The following is a 24736-nucleotide window of genomic DNA, read 5'->3' on the forward strand; positions in this document are numbered from 1 at the left end:
CTGATGGAAATTATCAAAGCCATTTTCCTGGTTAAACTAACATCTTTAAATTGTCCTCTTCTGCTTGGATAACAGTTCACACATACTTTTAGCTATGTTACAAAGAGGCATTCCATGTAAGAGATTTCTATTGTAACATTCCCAAAATATGTGAACCATTTAGGTTGCATGTAGCTTTACTATTTGCTGACATAGGAACATCCTATGGGTAGATGATAGCTACTGTTGACTGGTAGGAGGGGTCAGATAAAGTCCCATTGAAAGATAATATACAGTTGTGCTCAGTTTACATACCACTGACAGAATTTGTAAGATGTGTAGCATTTTAAGAAAACATGAGTGATCAGACAAACACATCTACTATTTTTAATGTTTCATATTAAAACTAATATGTGTCGCAGAATAGCACAAACAATAGCCATAAGGGAAATAATAAAATGGTCCTGTTCAAAAGTTTACATACCCTTGAATGTTTGTGTTATGGTCGTGGACCCTTGGGCCGGCTGAGACTGCAGATGTTGCACTGTGGGGACCCACAGTGAGTGTTGCAGCCGGGAGGTGGCGCTGACGAGAGACTCCGGAGAAGACTTCACCACTGGAAGTCCGAGGTCCCCCCAGGAGGAGCCCGTAGGGACCCGGACCTCTTGGACTTAGGTGGGACCCTCTGCAACCAAGGATCCAGGAAGCGGTCGAAGAGATGTTCGATGAGGTCGGTAGGGCCCAGGAGGCTGGAAGAGTCTTCACCCTCGGAAGCCCGTGGCTCCCCTGGGAGGAACCCATGAGAGCCCGAGCCACTGGGACTTAGGAGAATCCCCTGGGCCAACAAGAACCGTATCCCTGAAGAGGCAGAGGGAAGAGAAGTCGAGTCCAGGAATGAAGCAGGGTCAGAAGCCAGAAGTCAGAGATCCGAAATCAAAGCCAGGGGCGGAAGTTAGAAACAGAGTTGTGGACGGAGCCAGGTCAGAAGCCAGAAGTCAAACCAAAACCAGGAGCGGGAGCGAAGATGAAGTCAATGGACGAAGCTGGGTCGGAAGCCAGAAGTAAAAGAGATGATCCAAGATCCAATGCAGCAACTAGGTGGCGTGGCCAGTCGCGGATCGTCGTCGGCATCTCCCTTGCAGGGAGAGCGCTGCGGTAGGCTGTGTTTCAGGCCTTTGGGGCCGAAGTGGAGGAACTCCCGCGGCCGGACCAGGCCGGGAGGTGAGTGGAGGTCCCGGGGCACGGCCCAGGACCGTAACAGTTTGGGCTGATAATTTATACTCAAGTTGACACACACAGATTGAGAAGTAATGAAAGGGTAGATATCCACACCTGTGCCTTGTTTAACTGTAGTTAGTGTCTGTGTATAAATAGTCAATGAGTTTCTTAGCTCTTGAGAAACCCTTGTGCATTTCAGCCAGGGCTGCACTGACTATGGTGGTTATTGAAGCATGGGGAAAGTAAAAGAACTGTCAAAGGATCTGTGAGCAAAAGTCGCTCAATTTTATAAATCAGGAAAAGGATATAAAAAAGGATATAAAAACAAATCCAAAGATTTGAAAATGCCAAACTATTTAAACTCTGGTCAAAAAGTGGAAAATTATGGGTTCTGCTAGTATCAAGGTAGACCAAGAAAGATTTCAGACACAACTGGCAGGATAATTGGTTAGGATGCAAAGAAAAACCCACAAGCAACTTCTACTGAAATACTGGCTTCTCTGAAACAAAGTGGTGTGGGTGTTTCATCATGCACAGTAAGGAGATACTTGAATAAAAATGGTAGAGTTGCCAGAAAAAGGAAAATTGGTCTTACCTGCTAATTTTCATTCCTGTAGTACCACAGATCAGTCCAGACACCTGGGTTTTGCCTGCCCTCTAGCAGATAGAGACAGAGAACGTTTTACTGACACTGCTACTTAAGATGAGATGCCCTTTCCTTCTTTCCATATCTGATCTCCCACAGAATCTCTGCAAAGTTTCTCATCATTCCCCAAAGTTTCTCCCAGCCTCATTAAATAGGAGAATAATGTCTCCCTCTTAATAGCTTTAAAGAATAAATTAACTTGCGCTCTGGGGGTATTCATAGGTCCAACCTCTGACTTTTACTCTTCAGAAATCTTCTCCATTTTGGTGAGCTGATAAGTTGTGCTTCCCTCTTGCCTTTTGCTGTTCCTTTGCTGTTGTCCTCCTTGGCTACTGCAAAGACTCCTCCATTCATAGCACCTGATATCTTGTTGCTTGTGTATACTGATTCCACCCAGTCTCAGCTCCTTCTTGCTTGGATTTCCGCAGAAGCTAAGTTAGTAGGAGAGCTGGGAAATGTAGTCTATAGGACAGCCATGTTAGTTTTAGCCTTATTTTGATCCAAACAGGGTCTGCCATAAGGTTTTAAGCCTCTGCCTTTTGTGCAGGGACTAAATAGAGCTTCTTGTGATCCGTCACAGTCATCCATAAGGGAGAGCCTTTTGGGTGGTCAGTTTTAGTGAATCTGTCAAAGGCCTCTAGAGCTTCTCAGTTGGATTGTGCTCACATTAGACATGAGCCTGGTGGACTGGGGAGCTCACTGTTGTGGCCAAGTGTTGCAGGGTCTGTGGACCAAGGAGGCTGGAGACCAGGGCCAACATATTGGTTCTTGTTCAATTTCTACTCCTAGTGAAGAGAGCGTCAGTTTGAGTGTTCTTAGACAATGTCACAGCAGAAGCATATGTAAACAAGTAAAGGGGCACAGAGAGCAGTGGTGCTTCTAAAGCTAAGCCTTCTGTTTATTTGGGCAAAACAAAATCTTCAGTTCTCAGCAGTTCACATTGCAGGAACAGAAAATGTTCAGGCAAACTTCTCAGCAGGAACATTTTAGATCCCAAGAGTGGGAAGTCAGTTGGGAAGCCTTTCAGTTGATAGTATGCTTCTGGGAGCTCCCTTACAAGGACATCATGGGGACTCACAGGAATTCCAAAGCAGACAAGTTCTTCAGCTGGAGGAAGGAATGGGGCCTCCAGTAGGACTGATGCTCTCATTCAGACTTGGCCAATGGACAGGCTTCTTTATGTGTTTCCCTGGTAACCTTTAATTGGCAGGACTCTGGTGGTTTTTAAATTAGGTGTTCCTAATGGCATAAAAAAACTGCACATACAATCAAATTTCCAAATATACATGCATAGTTTCTCCCATGTAACTCCAGTTATAGAAATAAGAGGGTATGGTATACGAGCAGCTTATTCTAATTTAGGGGTCAATCTTAAAAGTGGCAGAAACACATGGACGCACCAATTTTATAACATGCACGTGCTGGTGCACACATTTTATAAAATCCGATGGCCGCACGCACATTAATGTGCAGAATGGGAGGGAACATCCTTACCCCCCTATATAAGCTTCCTCCCTCTTCCCCACCCCTAAATCTAACCTAACTATCCCCAAATTTTTTATTTTAGTACTTATTAATCCTCTGGAGTAGAAGTAATCTCCGTGTGCCAGCCGGCTGCCAGCACATTGTTCCCCGGGACAGCGTCTAATGGTGCTGTCCAGGCCTGCTCCGCCCCTCCCTGCCCAGACCCCACCCCCATCCTGTCCCTTTGGAGGGGCCAGGCACTTCGGCACTTAGTTGGGGTTATGCGCATGGCTGGACCCTTCCGAAAATGCTCACAGTGCGCGCAAGGCCTGGTCACAAACGTAACCCCCGTTATTTACGCGCGTGGCCCTTTTAAAATCGTGCCGTGACAGTTTTAAACTGCTGGTTTTTCAAATATGCATATGTTTATTTTCAGTCACAGTTATACTCATTTTGCACACCATTATGCAGGAAAAAAGTTTGTCCTATAGAAAACTCATGGCTAAGCCTCTCACATATATATATATGCATAATTGCACACTCTGTCTCTCTCATTACTGTATTGCAGGGAATATTTGAATGAACTTTCTTGTGATCTTCTTTCCAGACTGATTCTGACTCTGACCTCATTGGCGATAAGTGTGATAGCAATGAGGACATAGATGAAGATGGCCATCAAAATAATCTGGATAATTGCCCCTATATTCCAAATGCCAATCAGGCTGATCATGATGGAGATGGCAAAGGTGATGCCTGTGACCATGATGATGATAATGATGGAATCCCTGATGATAAGGATAACTGCAGGTTGGTCTTCAACCCAAATCAGACTGACACCAATGGTAAGAGCATAACAAAAAGCATTAGCATTTAATTGTCTCATATAATTTTTAGTATGCAACTCTAGAAATAGACAGCAATTTTCAGAAACCATTGACCCCAGTAGGTACCAATTTTACCTGGATAAACTGACTGCAAATTGCCCAGCCCATACCCAAATAAAATTATATGGAGAAGTCAACAATGTGCATAATTTTAGCAGAGTTAATAGTAGATGGGCCTGAGGAGATGGGTATTTAGGTCAGGGAAGGGATATCACATATGTAATTTACATTTTTATATCTATGTGTGTAAGAAAAAAGCAGGTGCAAACTGCTGTTGGTATTTTTCCTGAGGCAATTTTGTTTGAATTGAGGTGAGTAAGGCAACTAACATATTGAGGCTCAAAAGAGGATTGGACAAGTTCTTGAAAAAAAAAGTCCGTAAACAGTTACTAGCCAGCTAGACTTGGGAAGGCCAGTACTTATTCCTGAGAGTGAGATTAAAGGTATAGTTCAACTATTGGGGATCTGACGTGTACTTGTAACTCAAACAGGCCACTGTCAGAGATAGACTGCTGGGTTTGATAGATCTTGGCCTGACCCAGCGTGGCACTTCTTATGCATCCAGTAAAAAAAAAAAAAAAAAGACTTATGCAAAGGAAAGGGGAAAGCCTCTAGTCTTGCCCATCATTTCCAGTCTCCTTTCCATTTGGTTTATCAATGAATGCATCGGCTACACAATTTAAACCCCCACCTAACCAACGATTATTAGTTTGCCTCTTTAAAATGTATTCTTCAATTCTGAGAAAAATGTGAGATTATAAATATTTGGGGCAGTTACATTGCATTACTGTTCTAGTCAATATGATAAATCTTTGACTATACACTTCTATTTAAGGGCTGAAGTTTGCATGCATAAAACATTGTTTTGTGCACTTTTACATAAAGTAGCAACAAACATTCCAGGGATGAAGTTGGGCAGAGTTGAGACATGAGGGCATTTTTTTTTTTTTACTTTAGAGAGTATGTGCCCAAGATATTCCATTACCAGAAAAAGGAAGAGTAAAAAGAAAGGATTTTTATAGTTTCCTAAAGCATAAATAATCCTGTTCGAATTTTAGAAATTCAGGGAGATCATTCCAAAGTAAAGGACCTTGTACCCTAAACATCTGCCTTCTTGATTCCTAATCAGTTTATTGTACACAACTAAATTGCAACACCTGTTTATTCACAGATAAGCTCCAAACATAGGTAACCCCATCCTGGGGTGCTGACTACACTCTGATGGGCCATAAAAGAATTTACTGTCTTTTGGGGGCTGGAAGCACTCCTGGCTAGCTAGTACACTGTCTCTTAACCCTAAAGCCTGAATCCTTTTTTTGGTGGGGTGAAAGATTGTTCTTTCAGGGCCTGGACTGCAAGGGTGACTCATTAATCTTTAACCCTGGGAGCGAGGTAGTTTACCTTCACTGTGGGTGCTGTGAGTGCCACAAAGAATATACTGGAGGCTTTTGTTTAGTTAACAAAATAAAAGACTTTACTGATGTCTGATCAGGTGATATATGGCACAAAAAACTCCGTCTTCAGCACCACAGAATTTCTCTTTGTTTAGACCCTCTGTGCATGGGTCTAGGTTACCAGGGCCAGGAAAGCATCCCTCTCCAGGGCTTGATCAAGTGGAGTTCCCAGGTAGGCCGGGTATCCTGGTAAAAGGTATAATTGGTGTCTCTGCACAGAGAGTTAAAACCTCTCTCTCCCCCTAGGGGTGAAGACTCCAGATGGGTGTCCTCAGTGGTCTCAATTGGCTCTTTACTCACAGTTAGATATTTGCTCTTCGTCCTTCTCTCACTTTATTGAATCCCTGATGGGAGGGATCCTCTCAGGAACAAGCAGCTCCAGATGTTCCTTCCAATGGGCAGGAAGAAAGGCAGCCAAAATTCCTCCCAGGTCTTTCAACCAAAATGTCCTTTGCTCAAAAACTGATTTAGTAACAGCAGAAGACACTGCAACAAGTCACCACCATTCCTCTGCAGATCTTCCCTATCCAGGGCTCTCCAAGAAGACTTTTCCCCAAGACCTCTCCCTGAGCAAACACCTCGGGGTTTCACAGTCTTCTTACAAATAAAAATCTTAAAATCTCCAAAACAGCCCAGGACAAACCACCCTGCACCTAAGGAGTGGAATACAGCATGGAGTCCCTGACCCGACCTAGGGACCACAGGGCAAATTGAGCCCAAGTTCCCAGGTAGGCCAAAAATCCAAATCAGAGGAAAAAACCCTCCAAACTTCTTCCAAACCTCCAAACTCAAATACACTGTCCCCAGAGGTCTCAGGAGAAAGCTCCTTTAAAATCCTTTCAAAGGGGATGACCATTCCAGCACCCTCAAAGGGAGGAGCTGCACATGAATGGTGCCTCCCCTCACTCTGTAACCTACCTTGTCCCTAGCTAAAGGAGTTAACCCAGGGCATTACTGGTAATGAGACCAGAGGGTCCATTACACATAAATCAGTTTATCACTGCAGTCAGAGAGCTCAGTGTCAGAGTGCAGCTAGAAAGAGCGGGGCTTCCGGTTTAGCAAAGACACATGCCGAATTACAAAGGCCCTCAAGCACACTGCAAACAAGATTTTCCCATAGAAGTCAAACTATTATATTTCTCACCCCCGTCGCCCTCTGGAATGAGCAGCAGGGGTCTGGGAAATCGCTCTCCAGAAAACCGTACTCACCACATGCTTGCCCACGAAGTTCACTCACCACCAAATGCTGCAGCTTTACATTCAGACATCAGCAGCTGGGGAATGAACACTCACAGGACTGAGGGTAAGAAAGTTTTACCTATTTCTGCAGAGCAAACTCAGGCACATATATAGTGATAAATAGTGCTTCACAGAGTAACTTTCCCTAAAATTGCTGCCCCAACTTCTCATGCAGAAGTCCCAATGTACTCCAAAACTTACACAGATTGTAAGGCAAGACATCAAGGATACTAACACTTGTCATTGAGACCAAACGCTTCTTTATCTGCTCATGGAGAAGGTCATCCACATTTAGGCCTGGATTTTCTAATGGCGCACGGCTTTCTGAATCCCATGGTAATGGGGGGCGGGGGGGCGAAGTGGGGGGCGGGCAGCGAAATCCGGCAGCGATTGCACCACCTCGGTGTTATCACTACCGGCTTTCGCACCCAATAGCGCCACCATGAAAGGTGGCGCTATTGGGCACGCTACTGGTGGCAATAACGGGTCTTACCTTATTGCCGCCAGTGAAGTTACTGCCGCATCTGCCCTGACGCCACCTAGACTCCTCCTCTTCCAGTCCCAACTCCGCCCCGACTCCACCCCTATCTAGCTATCGCATGCGAAAAGTCCCTTTTCGCGTGTGATAGGGATAGAAAATGACCCCCTTAGTATGAAAAATTACATGAAATACAGTGTAAAATAATGGTTGGGTGAGATTAGGCAGCCATTTCCCACGTGGATCCAAATACCAATTTAAACAAACGTTTTTAGTTATTTTTGGGGACACTAGACAATTCATTTTGGAACTCAGCATACTGGACCAAAAACATCCTCATTCTCATCAGATTCCTTATTTGTTTAAAAATAAATGTGCATTTTGGCTGTTCCACTGTGTTAGTCATCATCTGGTGCGTACGCCAGGTCTTCGGAACTTGCTTAAAAAGGCGGGACTGGTGGGGAAGAAGGTGTTGCTTCTCCACTGGTGTGAGGTGGAACCGCCATCGTTCTGGACCTGGCGGATCCATTTTCATAGACTCATGCAGATGGAACAGCTCGCAGCCCGTGGCTCACCTACCCGGAAAAAATTATTTCTGCAAACTTGGGAGCCTTACCTCCAAGTCTTGCCTCCTAGAGCTAGAAGTTTGGTCCTTAATACTTGTTACTGAGTACTGGCAGAGTTAATGGTGATTACGCATGGTTTTCTACGGTCTCTTGGGGGAGGGTGGGGGGAAGGGATACTGGGGATCTTGGGGGGGAGGATGGGTAGCATTGCAGATTGTAAAAAGGGTGTAATAATTGTTTACTCAGTGCGTTGCCTGTTTTGATAGTATTTCTGTGTTTGTGTCTCTACTGTTAAGCAACGTCTGTTGTTACTCTGTTTGTGCATCACCCAATAAAAAACAGTGAATACAAAAAAAAAAATAAAAAAAATAAATGTGCATCCCAAGTACATAAACGGGCGGATACGTGCACAAACTCTCCCACAGTTATACCTGATTTTCAGAGAGTTAAAAATCAAAAGTATACATATAAATTCCAACTTTGCCCTCAGAGCGCCACTCTCCAGTCCAGTTATGCATGCACTTTATTGTACATTGATCCTGGATCAATTTTAGAACAGCCTTTTTACACACACAAAACTGGGGTTTATGTGCATAAATTCCTTTGAAAATTCAGCCCTATTTAGGAAAGTCAGATGGAATTGGAACTCAGCTTCTGGGAGGAGCCTTTCTTCTCATTTCTCTGTATATTTGTCCATATAGTTAAATAATGTTCTTTGCCTGATGTCCAATGCAAAATATTTGGGATGGGGGGGGGGGGGGCATTTGGATTTGGAGAAGCCAGAGAATTTTTTTTTCACTCAAATCTAACACCAAATTCTTTCCATAACCTGAAGATTAGATTTTGAGGTCAGTAACAAGCAAATGGTAAAGGTATGACTTTGGTAAGTTTGGAATTGTTCCACCACCAGTAAGGGAGTCCATGAACCAGCTGTGTAATGAGGATGGTGTCTTGAAGGTCCTGAGTGGCCTGCAACCACTGTGACATGAGGGTCCATTGTGCTCTCCTCATGAGGTGTGCCAGAGGAATAACATGGATTGGCCCAACAACCTCAACATGTCCCATGCTGTTACCTGCTGACTGACTTGGATCCTTTCCACTGCAGATATCAATGTGGCAGCCCTTTGTTGTGGAAGGAAGACATTTGCCTGAGTAGTGTTTAGCAGTATTCCAATAAATTCCAATTGAGATGACAGGTTCAACACATGGATGGTTTTACACATCCATTCTATGGCACACAATTTATATGTGCTCTTATCCAACCAATCATCCAAGTAGGGGAATACATGCACCCCCAGATTATGTAGACACACCATCATCATAGTGGGACATTTAGGGCTGACACGAGGCCAAAAGGCAGCATGTGGTACTGAAGGTGATGAGCCCCTGCCATAAATCTGAGATATTTTCTGTGACCTGGAAATATTTCATAAGAACATAATATTTGCCATACTGGGTCAGACAACAGTTCATCAAGCCTGGTATCTTGGCAGTGGCCAATTCAGGTCACAAGCACCTGGCTGGATTCTAAAAGATAAATGGATTCCATGCTGCTTATTCTAAGGATAAGCAGTGGATTTCCCCATGTCCATCTTAATAATGATTTATGGACTTTTCTTCCAGGAACTTGTCCAAACCTTTTTAAAACCCAGCTACACTAACAGCTTTCACCACATCCTCTGGCAGCAAAACCTGCAAGGAGCAGAAGTTACTAACTTTAGTAGGAGAAGGGTGAGGCACAGAGGTCGAAGCCATCTGAGACCGTCGGACGCAACACCCACATTAAGATTTTTATGACATAGAAAATATCTTAGATTCATAGGACAGGATCACTACTTCCAATGTCACATATTTCTCCTCAGTCAAAGGTCAGCTCCATATACTTACAGAAAATTTCTTGTAGTGGTCATTGCAATTCTGTGCAAATTAGGAATGTATGTGTTCAACTACTGGATTATTGGTTGGTCGAGAGCACTCTGAAGGAGGTGCTACAGAATCAATGAGCAGAACTATTCAGGTGTTGGAGTTACTAGGGTTTGTCATCAACTATGCCAAGGCCACTTGAGCCTATCATCTATATAAATAAAAATGTTAAATAGTTTGTACGTCGTCGCTAATCTCGCCAACCGCTTAACCGAATGCGTTCAAATTTGCACACAATATTCACTTCCCATACGGGAAGGATCTTATACACTTACATTACAGATAGGTTACACCTGTGACAGGTAATACAAGTTTAAAAATTGCTTACACAAAACAGCGACATCTGGTGGCCGTCAGCGCAAGCGCAACCTCTTACACCTTTCACACACACTCACACACCCCACCCCACCCCCACACAGGGCTATTGTCTTTCATTCACACTCCCTCATAACACACAGAAATCCACACTCATCACACCACACACCCCCACCCACACGCCTGCCAATGTCACTTACTTCACCCACCCTCCCAAAACACGGATTCCTGGCTGCTACTTTGGGAAGCCACACATTTCACACACCCTTCGAATTTAAATTAAAGTACCCTCTTCCACCCACCCACGTACTGCACTCCGATCACACACTACACCTGAAACAAGTCCGTGCTTCTCCGCCGGCACTACAGGAACGGTCCGGGACATCGCATTCAGTAGGGCCGTCGGATGCCAGCAACAAAAATGGCGCCAGCGGACCTTGCCCTTACTATGCTATACGAAGACAACAATGACGTCGGTACACCATGTGACATAGTAAGGGCAAGAGCCCATCGGCGCCATATCCTCAGCGGACATTTGCCCTTACTAGGTCAGGAATCCTGACGCACATCTTTCACCGGTGAAGTTTTGCGACATGGCAGCCGGTAGAACAAACCCTAGCACACACCCTCGCCACCGGCTGGCAGTTTACACAGGTAGCCGGGGAGGAGCACGGTGGGGGACCGTTCTTATTTTCCGCCGCGCGTTTTTCACAGGGTGGGGGGGCACTCATTCTCCACATCTCCCGAGAGGGGGGCTGTAGCGTGGGTTACTCTATTTTGCCAGGTTGAGGGGGGGGGCAGGAAGGTGTGCTTGCATATTTAAACTATTCTTTGCTGGTGCTGTTCATTTGGGGTACAAAAAAAAACCCCACAAACTGTAACCTTTACTGCTCTGTTCTGTTTTTTCAACTTAACCAGGCTCAGCCACAGCAACGCGTGAACCGATTGCTTTCAAATTTGGACACAAGCTTCACCTCACATACGGCAAGGTTATTCTACACTTACGTTACATATATGTCACACCGGGGGCTGGTAAAAAAGTTTTAAAATTTGGTTCCACAAAACAGCGACATCTGCTGGACGTAAGCACAAGGTCTTACACCTTGCACAAACGCTCACACCCCACACACACATGACCAATGTTTGGGATTCACACACCCTCCGACCAGACACAAATCCACCCTCCTCACACCCCCCGCACACATGCCAATTGTACTTACTTCACACACCCTCCCAAAACACACAAAAACCCACAAAATTCCAGCATGCTACACCGGGAGCCCACTCACATGCCACATGTTTGCTATTCCCACACCCTACGAACTCACACAAAAACACCCTCCTCACACCCCCCAACCCATGACTTTTCTACTTACACTCCACACCCTCAGAAGGCATGCAAAACGGCAGAATAGTTCGAGCTGCTCCAGCGGGGGGGGCAACACCGCTCCGGGACACATCGCATACACTATGGCCGTCGGCTGCCAGCAATCAAAATGGCGCCGACGGCTCTGTCCCTTACTAGGACACTCGGGAACGCCAATGGCGGCAGTAGCCCATGTGACATAGTAAGGGCGAGGGCCCGTTAACGCCATTTTCTGGACTGGCAACCGGCGCACCTTCGTCCTTACTATCTGAGCGAGACGACCGCTCCCATTGCTCCACCCCACTGACAGAATAAGTTCTAACAGCCATCGGAGACAGTTTCAGTGCTGGCTGCCAAGGGTCCGGCGCTAATACTTTCATGCCGGAACATGCGCCCACTCCACCGACTACCATTTTTGACAGGTATCGGCGGGCCTGCGGGGGGGGGGGGGGGCGCGTGGGGATGTTCTTGCGTCCATGTTCGGGGGGGGGGGGGGCAGGGGCAGTTATCCCCATTCTCTTTTCTTTCTTTTCCACTTAACCTGGCTCTGCCACTGCAATGTGTGGCCGGGTACAGCTAGTTTCAAATAGAATTTATAGGGGGACTGCTAGACATGTCTTGAGTAAGAGCCTTCCTCCCACAAGAGAGGATTTCTGGGTTATACAAAGTGCCCACTAAACAAATTGAAGAAAGAGCAATAATATCAAAAGAAGAGTTGCAAATGGCAACCAATAAAAATTTAAGATCTTTAATTGGACAAATCAAGGAACATAAATAATTAAATGATGACAGCTGAAAGAAGATGCTGAAAGAGAGATAGCTAGAGATGGAGAAGATACAGAAAAACTGCAGAGGAGAGTTGCCTGAACAGAAGAGAGTAAAGAAGTTGTAATCATCAGGGGCATTCCTATTCCAACCAACAAAAAGATTGATGCTAGAAAACCAGATATTGTGGCAAAGAAGAGGAACACAAGAAAGGCATTGTTGATAGAGGTATCAGTACCCAGTGACTATTCTGTGGATTGTATGAAAAAAGTGAAGATCCTTAAGTACCAAGAGATGCAATCAGAGACCAATAAAATGTGGCAGAAAGATACAGTAATAGTCCCAATTACATTGGGTGCCACTGGCCTTATTAAGAAAAATCTCCCAGTGCACCGTGATATTTTTGCCTATAAAAATCACACCATATCAACTCCAGAAAGAGGCTCACTTTGGCACAATATAAGTACTAAGAAGAGCATTAGCAATAAAGTTGAGAGACTGAGACCATCCCAACATTTGTTTTATGTTGTTTGTTTTCATTTTTGTTTATGCTCACATTTTTGCTCACTTGGTGGAGGGGTGGAAGGGAGTTGGGGCCGGAGGGTGCTGGAAGCCAATAGTGATGGGTGGGAGGGAGAAAAAGGGTGGGGGGAAAAAAAAAAGGGAAAAAAAGGGTGGGAAAATAAATAAATAAATAAATAAATAAATAAATGGATGAACTGCGTGGCTTGCTGGGCAGACTGGATGGGCTGTTTGGTCTTCTTCTGCCGTCATTTCTATGTTTCTATGTCATAAACTGAAATAAATAAATTAAAACATACTCTGACTTATGAATGAGGTTCATGCCTAACAAGGTATGCTCAAAACAAACCCATTTGGAGATACTGCCCCAAGAGAATTATCATTTTGATATCCGCACTGAAAAAGAAAAGAATGGGTAGGCATCAATGTGGGACATTTTGAGGATAAGGCTTCATGGCATAAAAAAATCCATGTTACTTTCTTGGCACATCTTCACATAAGAAAAGCCCAGTGGGCCATCAGATCACAGTGGGTTTGAGGCCACTTAACATTTTTAGGACAGCATTTGAATCACCCAGCCTCTGAAAAACTCAGTGTCCTAGTGGCTGATCATTATGTTCTGATCAGGGGTATACACTTCCAAATTCCACTAGTTAAAATTTTCCTAACAATGGATGTGTCCAGTCTGCATTGGTGAGCCTATGTAGAAGGGCTCTGCACCCAAGATGTTTGGTTGGCTCAGGAAAAGCTTCATCAGATAAACTTCCTAGAACTAAGGGCAGTTTGGTGTGCTCTGAAGGTTTTCAGACATCAGTTTGCCATCAAAGTTATCATTATTCAGATGAAGAACCAAATGGTAATGTTCTTCCTCAATGATCAGGAAGGAATGGGATCATACCCTCTGTGTCAGGAGACTGTCCAGATATAGCAGTGAGCCATTTCTCAAGGAATGGTCCTAATGCTACATATCTGGCAGGTGAGGAGAATGTCCTAGTGGACAGACTGAATCAGATCCTGGAACCCCACGAATAGTCCCTGGTCTGGGGGGCAGGGAACCAGATATTCCACAAGTGATGCACCCCTGTGCGGCACATCTGTTTGTGTCCCTTCTGAACAGAAATGTCCTGCTCAGGTTCCAGAAAGGGGAGTCAAGGCAAACTAGCCTTTGATGCCTTTGCCCTGCATTGGGGTCAGGGTTTACTGTACATGTATCCTCCAGTTCCTCTCATTGTAAAAACCTTGTTGAAACACAGAAAAGATTGGGGAACTATGATTCTCAAAGGACCTTTTTTCCGAGACAGATTTGATTCCCCCTCTGTGGGAGATGTCCATGAGGGAATTCCACAACTGTCACCACTCAAAATCAAGGGCTATTACACCATCCCAACATTTGAGCCTAGATGTTGAGAGGGTAGCTCTACAACCCCTGAACCTTTTTGAGGATTTCTCATTGTTCTTCTGGCTTCCAGTATGGACTTCATGAAAAAGTCCTTTCTCCTGCTCCATACAAAAACTGCTTGATAACTTTCTACATTTTTCAGAGTCAGGTCAGTTAGTGTTCACCTCTTTATAGTCTTTTGTTGTCTGATTCAACAAGCCTCCTGCTATGTCATGAGAACTCAATGTGGTATTGACAGCTAATGAAAGCTCCCTTTGAATCTATAGAATTTTGTGAGCAGAAGTACCTGCCCTGGAAGATCATATTTTTGGTGGCAGTCATTTTGGCCTGCAGAGTCAGTGAGCTCCAGGCCCTAGTGACTTATCCACATATGCTATGTTTTTTCAAAGTAGGATGTATTTCTGCCTTAGGAAATATCAGGCTTCCACCTTAACCAGTACATCATCCTTCCAATATTCTTTCCCAAGGGCTACACAGTTTGTAGTTGCAAGAGAGCCTTGGCTGTCCATCTGGAGTGGAGAGAAATCCTTAAAGTCCACTCAGATTTTTGTTTCTTTTTGATATCAACAAACCTGGGATTATCGTTATATACTTTTACAATCTGCTACCAATTTAAATCTTTTTTCATATGCCAGGTTGGCTTGAATCTGGGGGCCATGTCAAGGCTCACAGTGTTACAGCCCTGGTGGCAATGGTAGCCCACCTAAGATTGGTCTCCATGGAGGAGATCCTCAAGGCTGCAACATGGAGTTCTCGCCGCACCTTTGCATCATACTGTTGCTTGAACAAGGACTGATAACAGCAGGCTTGTCTGATCTTCCCTGAGAGGTCTTTTTGAGGTTTAGAACCTGACTCCATGCTTCCTAGATTCCATGTTTTTGTTTTCAGGCTGCCCCTCAAAACAAGGGAAAAAAAACAAACGGTTGATAATACACAAATGGTGTGTTTTCCTCAAGAACAGTTTTTGCCCATTAACACTGTTTTGTGTTTCTCCTTTCTCATTTGTGGAAGTGTTTAGCTAGAAATTCCCAATGTGTGAGGATTGCCATCCTGCTGTCCTCAAAGAAAAAAAAAAGAGTTGCTTACCTGTAACAGGTGAGCTTTGATGCCAGTAGGATGTCAATCATACCTCCTTTTGGAAATGAACTCTCCAATTTTAGATGAGTTATAGACTAAAAGGGCCCTCACATAGACACATGGCAGTATGACATTCTGTATATGCCCAGTAGGACATGCTCAAAGTTTCTAAAAACTGATATCAAATTTCCATGTAAGGATCCATCTGATGTTGTCACCCATGTGTGAAAATGGACATCCTGCTGTACTTTGAGAATAACTGTTACAGGTAAGCAACTTTGCGTTACTGACATAATCTTTGTTTTCAGGTGATGGACGTGGCGATATTTGTCAGGATGACTTTGACCAGGATAAGATTCCAGATATTCATGATGTCTGCCCTGAGAATGTTGAGATCAGTGAGACGGATTTCCGCAAATTCCAAATGGTTCCACTGGATCCAAAAGGCACTTCTCAGATTGATCCTAACTGGGTAGTTCGGCACCAGGGTAAAGAGCTGGTTCAAACAGTCAACTGTGATCCTGGCATTGCTGTTGGTGAGTTAAAAAATCTTGAAGTCATTTCTTTGCCCTGTAAAGAGAATATGTTTGTTTTTCCAGGACTATAAATACTGCATGTATGTGTGAAATTCTGAAAAATAAAAACAGAAATTTTGTGATTATCTCTGTTTCAAAAGTAGTAGCAGAGAAAGATTTGATTTTCAGAATATATTCTTGAGATGCTGTTATATTGATAGCATTTCAGGAATATTTTCCATTAAATTCCATAGCTTTTGATTAAAGGTGCCTAATAAATTGCTTCACTTACAAAGGTTATTGCAGTTTATAAGAATTCATGCTCTTTTCTTCTACTTACAGGTTTTGATGAGTTTAATTCTGTGGATTTCAGTGGCACATTCTTCATCAACACAGAAAGGGATGATGATTATGCTGGCTTTGTCTTTGGCTATCAGTCTAGCAGTCGATTCTATGTAGTTATGTGGAAACAGATCACACAGACCTACTGGGACACTACCCCAACCAAAGCTCAGGGATATTCTGGCCTCTCTATCAAAGTGGTCAACTCCACCACAGGTCCTGGAGAACACCTAAGGAATGCTTTGTGGCACACAGGAAATACCCTTGGGCAGGTACATATATGAAAAATCTTATTACTGATTTCTAACAAAATTTATTTGGGGGTCATTTTCAAATTGTCTGAATTGGGAAAATGTTTGCTGGTACATTTTTTCCTTTGAACTTTGCACCAATTTTTCAAAGAGAAAGTACTGTGTCCTTTCACTTTGAAATTTGTCATGAGAATAAAGTGCTTGTGCATAGTACCATGGAAAATAATGCATATAGGGGTAGATCTTAAAAAGTACGCGCACGCGTACTTTTGTTCGCGCAACCGGCGCAAACAAAAGTACGCTGGATTTTATAAGATAGGCGCGTAGCCCTGCCTATCTTATAAAATCCGGGGTCGGTGCGCGCAAGGCTGCGCAAAATCGGCAGCCTGCGCGCGGGGTCCCAATGCCTGGGCCTTGACCCAGGGCAGGGCCAGAACCTAGACCCAATGCTGTGGCCTGGCCCAGAGGCCAGGTCCCAACACAGGTGCCTTAACCCTGAGCCAGGCCTTGACACCATGGCTTGGCCATGACACCGATGCCTCGTCCAGAGCCTATGCCTGATGTGAGGTCCTCGAACCAGAGGCCAAATCCCAGATCCAGCCCAAAAGCTGCGGCCTGGCCTGAAGGCCAGATCCCAATACCAGGGCCTCAGCCCAGACCCTGTCCCGATGCTGGGCTCTGGCCTGGAGACAGGGTCCTGATGCCTGGGCCTTGGCCTAGGGTCAGGCCCAGGCCTGGAGATGGTACAACATCCTCTTTTCTTCTTCAGATGATGCTGTCTGCTGGGGGTTGCGCCAGAGTTAATTAACTCCAGTGTATTCACCCCAGCAGATGGCCCCATTTTGATGTACATCAAACATTAAAATAAAAAAAAACCAAAAAAAAAAAGCAGCCAAAAAAACAAACACAAGGCCTCCCACCCAAATGGAAAAATGCTGGGGCCAAGATCTCCCCCCGCCCCCCGGCCTGGGTCAAGGCCCTGGCATCAGAATACGGACTTCAGGCTGTGCTGTGGCATTGGACCTGGGCCTGTGCTCCGACCTAGGCCGAGGCATCAGCCTTGCATAGGCCAAGACTGAGCTTGTGACAATCTACTGTGTCATTGGCCTACGCAAGGCTGAGGCTTTGGCCTGGGCATAGGCCTCGCCAGCTGATCCCCACCGAACTGGATAAATGGGGGCTGGGGTGGATCTTGGGCCTGGCATTTTTTCAGGTGGGTGGGAGGCATTTGTTTTTTTTTTTGGGGGGGGGGGGGGGTGTTTAAATGTTCGATTCATTTTTTTCACATGAATGAAATGAATCAAACATTCCATGAACCAAAATTAGCAGTAAAAAAAACCCTCCCAAACACAAACTGAAAAAAATTTTTTTTCTGCACATCCCTAATAGTATCACAGGTTTATATTCTTAATTTCTTGGTCATTCCTCTCATATCCAGATCATATTCTTGCATCAGAATAATTAATATTTCATCAGATAATAGCACTCATCTTACACAAAGCATGCGCTGAAGTTAGCATCCTGCATATTTCCCTCTCTCAAATTAACCTCCCCCCTCTTTCCTTACTGGCAAAACACCATGGGCTGGATTTTAAATGCCCTGCGCGCATAAATCTGGCCAGATTACGCGCGCAGGGCCCTCACGCGCCAGCGCGCCTATTTTGCATAGGCCACCGGCGCGCGCACAGCCCCGGGGCGCGCGTAAGTCCCGGGGCTTTGTAAAAGGGGAGGGGAGGGGTCCGAGGTCAGGGGACGGTTTGGGGTGGGACCAGGGGCGTGGCGCCGGCCCAGGGGCGTGGTCGAGGCCTCCGGACCAGCCCCCGGGTCGGGTGATGGCGCGCGAGAAGCCCGCTGGCGCGCGCAGATTTAAGTCTGCTTTCAGCAGGCGTAAATCTGCCAACAAAAGGTAGGGGGGGGGGGGTTTAGATAGGGCCGGGGGGTGGGTTAGGTAGGGGAAGGTGCGGGGGGGTGAAAAGAAAGTTCCCTCCGAGCGGGCTCCGATTTTGGAGCGGCCTTGGAGGGAACAGGCAGCTCGCGCCGGGCTCGGCGCCCAGGTTGCACAAATGTGCACCCCCTTGCGCGCGCCGACCCCGGATCTTATAAAATCCAGCGTACTTTTGTTCATGCCTGGTACGCGAACAAAAGTATGTGCTCGCGCAAATTTATAAAATCTGCCTCCATATGTACTAAGAGGGGGCAAAATTCAAATCATGCTTAGAAGGTTGTTTCTTGAAGAGACTTATTTAAAATTAGATTCTTATATTACAATGACCTTTTGAACTGGTTTTAGCAAAATTTTGATTTATTTTCCTTTAAGAAATCTAGTGGTAGTGCTGGTGGGGAAAGTGATGGCTTCACATAATTCATTTTAAAAGATGCTGACTTTCATAACTACTAAGGTTTCCTCCTTAGACAGTATTTCTACAATTTATTGGATGTTTGATTTTCTAATGATTGCCCTACAGAGTCTTTTAGTTAATGCCATTTCATCCTATGAACAGAAAATAAATAAAACATGCATCTATAAAAAGCTGAAATCCCCTTAGATCTTGAAATAAGGCTCTTCAGTTCTATACATTATCAATGTGAATTATTGACACTGGCTATCATATGTTTCCTTGTTTCTTCTAAATTCCTTTGCCTGTTTTTCAGGTTCGCACCTTATGGCATGACCCTCGTCAAACAGGCTGGAAAGATTTCACGGCCTATAGATGGCACCTTACCCACAGACCAAAAACTGGTTTCATTCGGTAAGTGCACTGCAAAAACTGGAACATGAAGATAGTAGAACCTTTCCGTTTAAACAATCCTGGGTTCATAATACACAGAGAAGACAATTTTCAAAAGATTTTACCTCAGAAACTACACAGCTATCTGGGTAAAATTGAGCTGAATATTATCCTCCTCTTCTTCAGGTAAAAATACCTATAATGCAGCAGAGCCTGCAAACAAGGGAATTTTCATTCATGGGAGGGATTTTTGCAGGTGCAAAATCAGCAGGTTCAGAAGTCCCTGTGGCACCAGCCAGTGTCACATTTTCAAAGGAAATGCCATGGAAAGTTTCCCTTTGAAAATATGCTTGCAGGTCCTAGGGTAGAAAGTACCCACCCACAGGCCTGTAAGATCCCTACTAGATTTCAGAATTTGTCCATATGCTTAATGTGGGATTTTTCATAGGAAAAAAATCTCTTAATAAATCAGGTCATTAGGACTTTAGGGGGAAATACTTGTATTGTATTACTGCCAAGTAAGCAGGTACTCTTGTACCCATGGATCCTGTAGCTAATTGTCAGAGGGAAACAACCTTTAAAAATTACCTACAAGGCACACTTGATACTATAGAGCCGATGCAATATCGAGTGCTAAGCTCAGTGCACTGCTAAACTTGCGGTTGGACGCATGTTTTGGACACACTAGACATACACCCAATACAATATCGGGATTAATAATTCCAAAACATGTGTCCATATTGGCGCATAGCTAATAACATTCATCGCATGCAAGTGCCTTGTTGATGAGGCTATTAGCCAGTATCCCCTATTTAAAAAAAAAAAAATGTGCTGCTGACACGCACATTTTAACACTCAAAAATTAGTGCCAGCCCAGAGCCATGCTTGGAGCAAAAAATAGTTTTTTTGTGGTTCCTCCTACTTAATGTTGTTGTGATACTAAGCAGGAGGAACCACAGAAAGTTGCAACAAAAAAAACCCTTGACAATGGTCAGGTTAGGAAAAGGGGCGCTCAATTTATGAGCGCCCACTTCCTAACCCGTGGCTGTGCACCGGTTAGGAAAATGGGCACTCAGAAAACTGAATGTCCATTTTCCTTATCTGTACACAGCCACTTCTCCTGGGCACTTAATGGCATGGACGTGCTAGGGACACGCAAATTATCCATTGCGAGTCCCTTTTAGTGCGCCAGCTCATTAGACTATTAGATCGAGTGCCAAAGAGAGGGATGTGCAGGCATTCAGAAAACGTGCGTCCAAGATGCGCACATGATATTGTATTGGCCCCTATATTAGTATATCCTTATCATAAGGCTTGGTGATAACTGCACGGAGTGGCAGTTACTACCCATAAGAGAAACGTAGGGGTAACCAGCATGGAGCAGCAGTTAGTACCATAAGAAACTTCCTGGGCAGACTGGATATGGCTTGACCATTTGGTCCTTTTCTGCCATCATTACTATGTTACTATACTTTAGACCTGCTGTTTTTATGGGTGGCAGAATGAGTAGCAAAATGTTAGTCGATTCAAAAGTCTTTTATGCACATTTGTGTTAAAGCGGTTTAGTGGACACTTAGGCCGGCCTGATGGAGAAGATGGAAATAGTCTCTGGACTAGCGGAACAGGCCGGGAGGCAGATACTAGACGGATTGAAGAGAAGGATCTTCACCCTGGAAGCCTGTGCTCCCCCAGGAGGAGCCCGTAGGAGCCGGGCCGCTGGGACTTAGGCGAAAGGAGAATCTGATGAGAAGATCTGAGGTCAAGGCAGGCAAGTCAGGAACAGGACCAAGGCTGGCACTGAAGGCGGACACGAACCAGGACTGGAACTGAAGCAGGCAACTGGAACAGGAACAGGGATCAAGGCTGGAACTGAAGCAGGCAACTGGAACAGGAACCAGGATCAAGGCTGGAACTGAAGCAGGCAACTGGAATAATTACAAGCAGGAACTCCAGAGGCACACTGTAATGATAAGCAAACTTGTTGCAAGGCAGTAAGCTGAAGCAGGCACCAGCCTTAAGTATTTGCCAGGGTCTGACTTCAGAAATGGAGGCGGGGCACCTGACATCAGAAAGGGAGGCGGGGCGCCCAAGGCAGGAAAGGCCCTTTAACTCCTGGCCTTTCACGCGCGCGCACCCCCAGGGAGGAGGGGCTAATGCAGCGAAGGTAAGGTCCCGGTCGCAGCACTCGCGACCGGGTCCGCAACAGTACCCCCCCTTCTTACGCCCCCTCTTCGAAGGCCCAGGTTTACCGGGATGCTGGCGATGGAATTGGAGCAGTAGTTCCTCATCTAGAATGTTACGAGCTGGTTCCCATGTGTTGTCCTCCAGGCCAGAACCCTCCCAGGCAAGTAGATATTCCCATCGTCGTTGGTGGAAGCGGATATCCAGAACCTCCCGAACTTGATACGTTGGCTCATCGGGCACGGAAGGATCTGCCGCATCAGGAACTTGATGATGGTACCTGGAGAGGATGAGAGGTTTTAACAAGGAGACATGGAATACATTATGTATACGCATTGAGGAGGGTAGGCATAGCCGGTAAGAAACGGCCCCCACACGCTCAACTATACGAAAAGGGCCACAGTATTTCGGAGCAAACTTCCGGGATGGGATTCAGAATTGCATGTTCTTTGTGCTGAGCCACACTCAATCTCCGGGAAGGAAGATGGGTGCCGGCTGTCGGTGACAATCTGCCCAATTTTTCATGGCCCTGGCTGCTTTGGCAAGTCTCCCTTGGATGGACGTCCACAGAGATTGCAACTGCTGGGCGGATGCTTGTACTGCTGGAATTGCACTAGGAAGCGGCAGTGGTAGAGGTGGTCGTAATTGTTTCCCATAAACAATGAAAAAGGGTGAACTGCATGTGGCTGCATGAGAATGGTTGTTATACGAGAACTCTGCCCACAGTAATAACTGCGCCCAGTTATTCTGTCTTTTGTTGACGAAGGAGCGAAGAAAAGTCTTCAAAGAGCAGTTGGTGCGCTCAGTCAGCCCATTGCTTTGGGGGTGAAAGGCGGTGGACAGATTGAGTTGCACATTGAACTTTTTACATAATGCCTTCCAATACCGGGCGGTGAACTGCGGCCCGCGATCAGAGAAAATGTCCTGGGGCAGACTGTGGATCCTGAAGATATGTTGAGTGAACAAGCTGGCTAGTTCGAGAGCCGACGGTAACTTGGATAGGGGAACAAAGTGGGCCATTTTGGAGAACCTATCTATAGTTACCCAGATGACTGTATTCCCTTCTGAGGCTGGAAGGTCCACCACGAAATCGGTGGCGATGTGGGTCCATGGTTCCACTGGAATGGGCAACGGTTGGAGTAGACCCCAAGGCTTCCCCGTCCGCGGCTTCTGTATCGCACAGGTGGGACAGGAGTCTACGAAAGTGTGGACATCTTTCCTCAAGGTTGGCCACCAGTAGAAGTGGTTTACCAAGTCAAGAGTCTTCTCGCGGCCAGTGTGACCCCCCGTAAGAGAATTGTGGGCCCAGAGCAAGACCGCCTTTCGAGACCATCGGGGAACCACCGTCTTACCAAGAGAACATATAGTGGTCCCAGAAAGATTGATCTTTGCAGGGTCTAGGATGTATTGGGGCTGGTCCTGCTCTTCCTCCAGCTCCGTTGAGCGTGAAAGTGCATCCGCTTGAACATTCTTGGCAGCTGGCCGGTAGCGTAGTGTAAAATTGAAGCGATTGAAGAATAGAGACCAGCGGGCCTGTCGAGGGTTTAAGCGTTGGGCTTGGGACAGGAACTCCAGGTTTTTGTGGTCCGTATATACTGTAACGGGATGGATGGCTCCCTCCAACCATTGTCTCCACTCCTCAAAGGCGAGCTTGATAGCTAGTAACTCCTTATCCCTAATACTATAATTATTCTCGGCAACAGAGAATTTCCTGGAAAAGTATGAGCATGGCATGAGCTGACCGGAGTCAGTGCATTGACTAAGCACAACTCCCACTGCGATGTTCGAATCGTCCACCTCTACGACAAATGGACGAAGCGGATCAGGGTGACGAAGACACGTATCCTGTAGAAAAGCCTCTTTGAGGATTTCGAATGCTTGACAGGCTGAATCAGGCCAATCCACCACGTCAGCTCCTCTCCGAGTTAGGGCGGTGAGAGGAGCCACGATACGAGAATAGTGTGGAATGAAATGTCTATAGAAATTTGCGAAGCAGAGGAAACGCTGCACCGCCTTTAGCCCCCTCGGCCGGGGCCAGTCTCTGATGGCGGCTACCTTTTCAGGATCCATCTTGAATCCGGTGGCGGAAACTATGTATCCCAGAAAGGGAAGAGACTCTTTCTCAAAGCAGCATTTCTCCAACTTGGTGTATAATCCGTTGTCTCTGAGTAACTGTAATACCTGACGGACATGTAGGCGATGAGAAGACAAGTCCCGTGAGTAGATTAATACATCATCCAGGTACACGATGACAGACGTATTCAGTAAATCACGAAGTACCTCGTTCATGAGATGTTGAAATACTGCCGGGGCATTACATAGTCCGAAGGGCATGACGAGGTACTCATAGTGCCTATCCCTGGTGTTAAAGGCAGTCTTCCACTCATCCCCTGGTCGAATACGGACAAGGTTATGTGCGCCCCTCAAGTCCAGCTTTGTGAAGATCCTGGCTCCCTGTAATCTATCCAGGAGTTCAGGAATCAGTGGGACTGGATAACGATCTCGCTTGGTGATGGCATTGAGACCCCGATAGTCAATGCATGGTCTTAGCGACCCGTCCTTTTTACCTACAAAAAAGAAGCCCGCCCCTGCTGGAGATTTTGAAGGTCGGATAAATCCTTTTGCCAGGTTCTCCAAGATGTATTCGGACATTGCCCGAGTCTCTGGTAGTGATAAGGGGTATACTCTTCCCCGAGGAGGTGTCGTTCCTGGTAAAAGCTCAATGGCACAATCAAACGGCCGATGTTGAGGCAGGATCTCCGCCTTTGTCTTGGAAAATACGTCGGAGAAGTAGGCATATGGTGCAGATAGAGCGATGGTGGTGTGCAAGAGAGGGAGAACGGACACTCTCGGAACCTTCAGGCAGTTAGCGAAGCAGAAGGGGCTCCATTTCACGATCTGTAATGTGTCCCATTGGATAATCGGAGAGTGCTTCTGTAACCATGGTAGGCCTAACACCACGGGGTGGACAGCCTTTTCCAGAACAAGGAAGGTAATCTCCTCCGAGTGGATCGCCCCAGTGCGTAAAGTCAAGGGTTTCGTGGAAGCAGAGATTCTCCCTGGAAGAAGTGTTCCCCGGATGGAGGTAATCCGCAGCGGTACCTCCCAAGGCCGAGTGGGGATCTGTAACTGGCGTACCAAATCATCCAGGATGAAGTTGCCCCCTGCTCCAGAATCCAAAAAGGCGAGGGTCTCCAATGATCCACATGGGTATTCGAGTGTGATGGGTACAGTACATTGAGGAACGGTACCAGCACAACCTAGGAGGAGCTCCTCACGACCTCCTAGGTTCTGGCGTTTTCGAACGCTCTTTACAACGAGCGAGGAAATAGCCTTTTTGACCGCAGAAGAGGCACAAGCCTAGAGTACGGCGGCGCTGTCTCTCCTCTGCGGTAAGCGGAGTACGCCCCAACTGCATGGGTT

At 45.8% G+C, this 24736-nt stretch overlaps 1 protein-coding gene across 1 annotated transcript in view; it reads left to right on the top strand.

Annotated features, from left to right (window-relative positions):
- Window positions 1-24736, top strand: part of THBS1 (thrombospondin 1) — a 204542-nt gene that overhangs the window by 148461 nt on the left and 31345 nt on the right. The window contains exons 16-19 of the mRNA XM_029600203.1: window positions 3915-4149; window positions 15604-15831; window positions 16153-16424; window positions 19056-19153. Of these exons, the coding sequence (XP_029456063.1) occupies window positions 3915-4149; window positions 15604-15831; window positions 16153-16424; window positions 19056-19153 (833 nt within the window). The remainder of the gene's footprint in view (window positions 1-3914; window positions 4150-15603; window positions 15832-16152; window positions 16425-19055; window positions 19154-24736) is intronic.

The sequence above is a fragment of the Rhinatrema bivittatum genome, chromosome 4, assembly GCF_901001135.1.
Source record: "Rhinatrema bivittatum chromosome 4, aRhiBiv1.1, whole genome shotgun sequence".
Classification (NCBI taxonomy): domain Eukaryota; kingdom Metazoa; phylum Chordata; class Amphibia; order Gymnophiona; family Rhinatrematidae; genus Rhinatrema; species Rhinatrema bivittatum.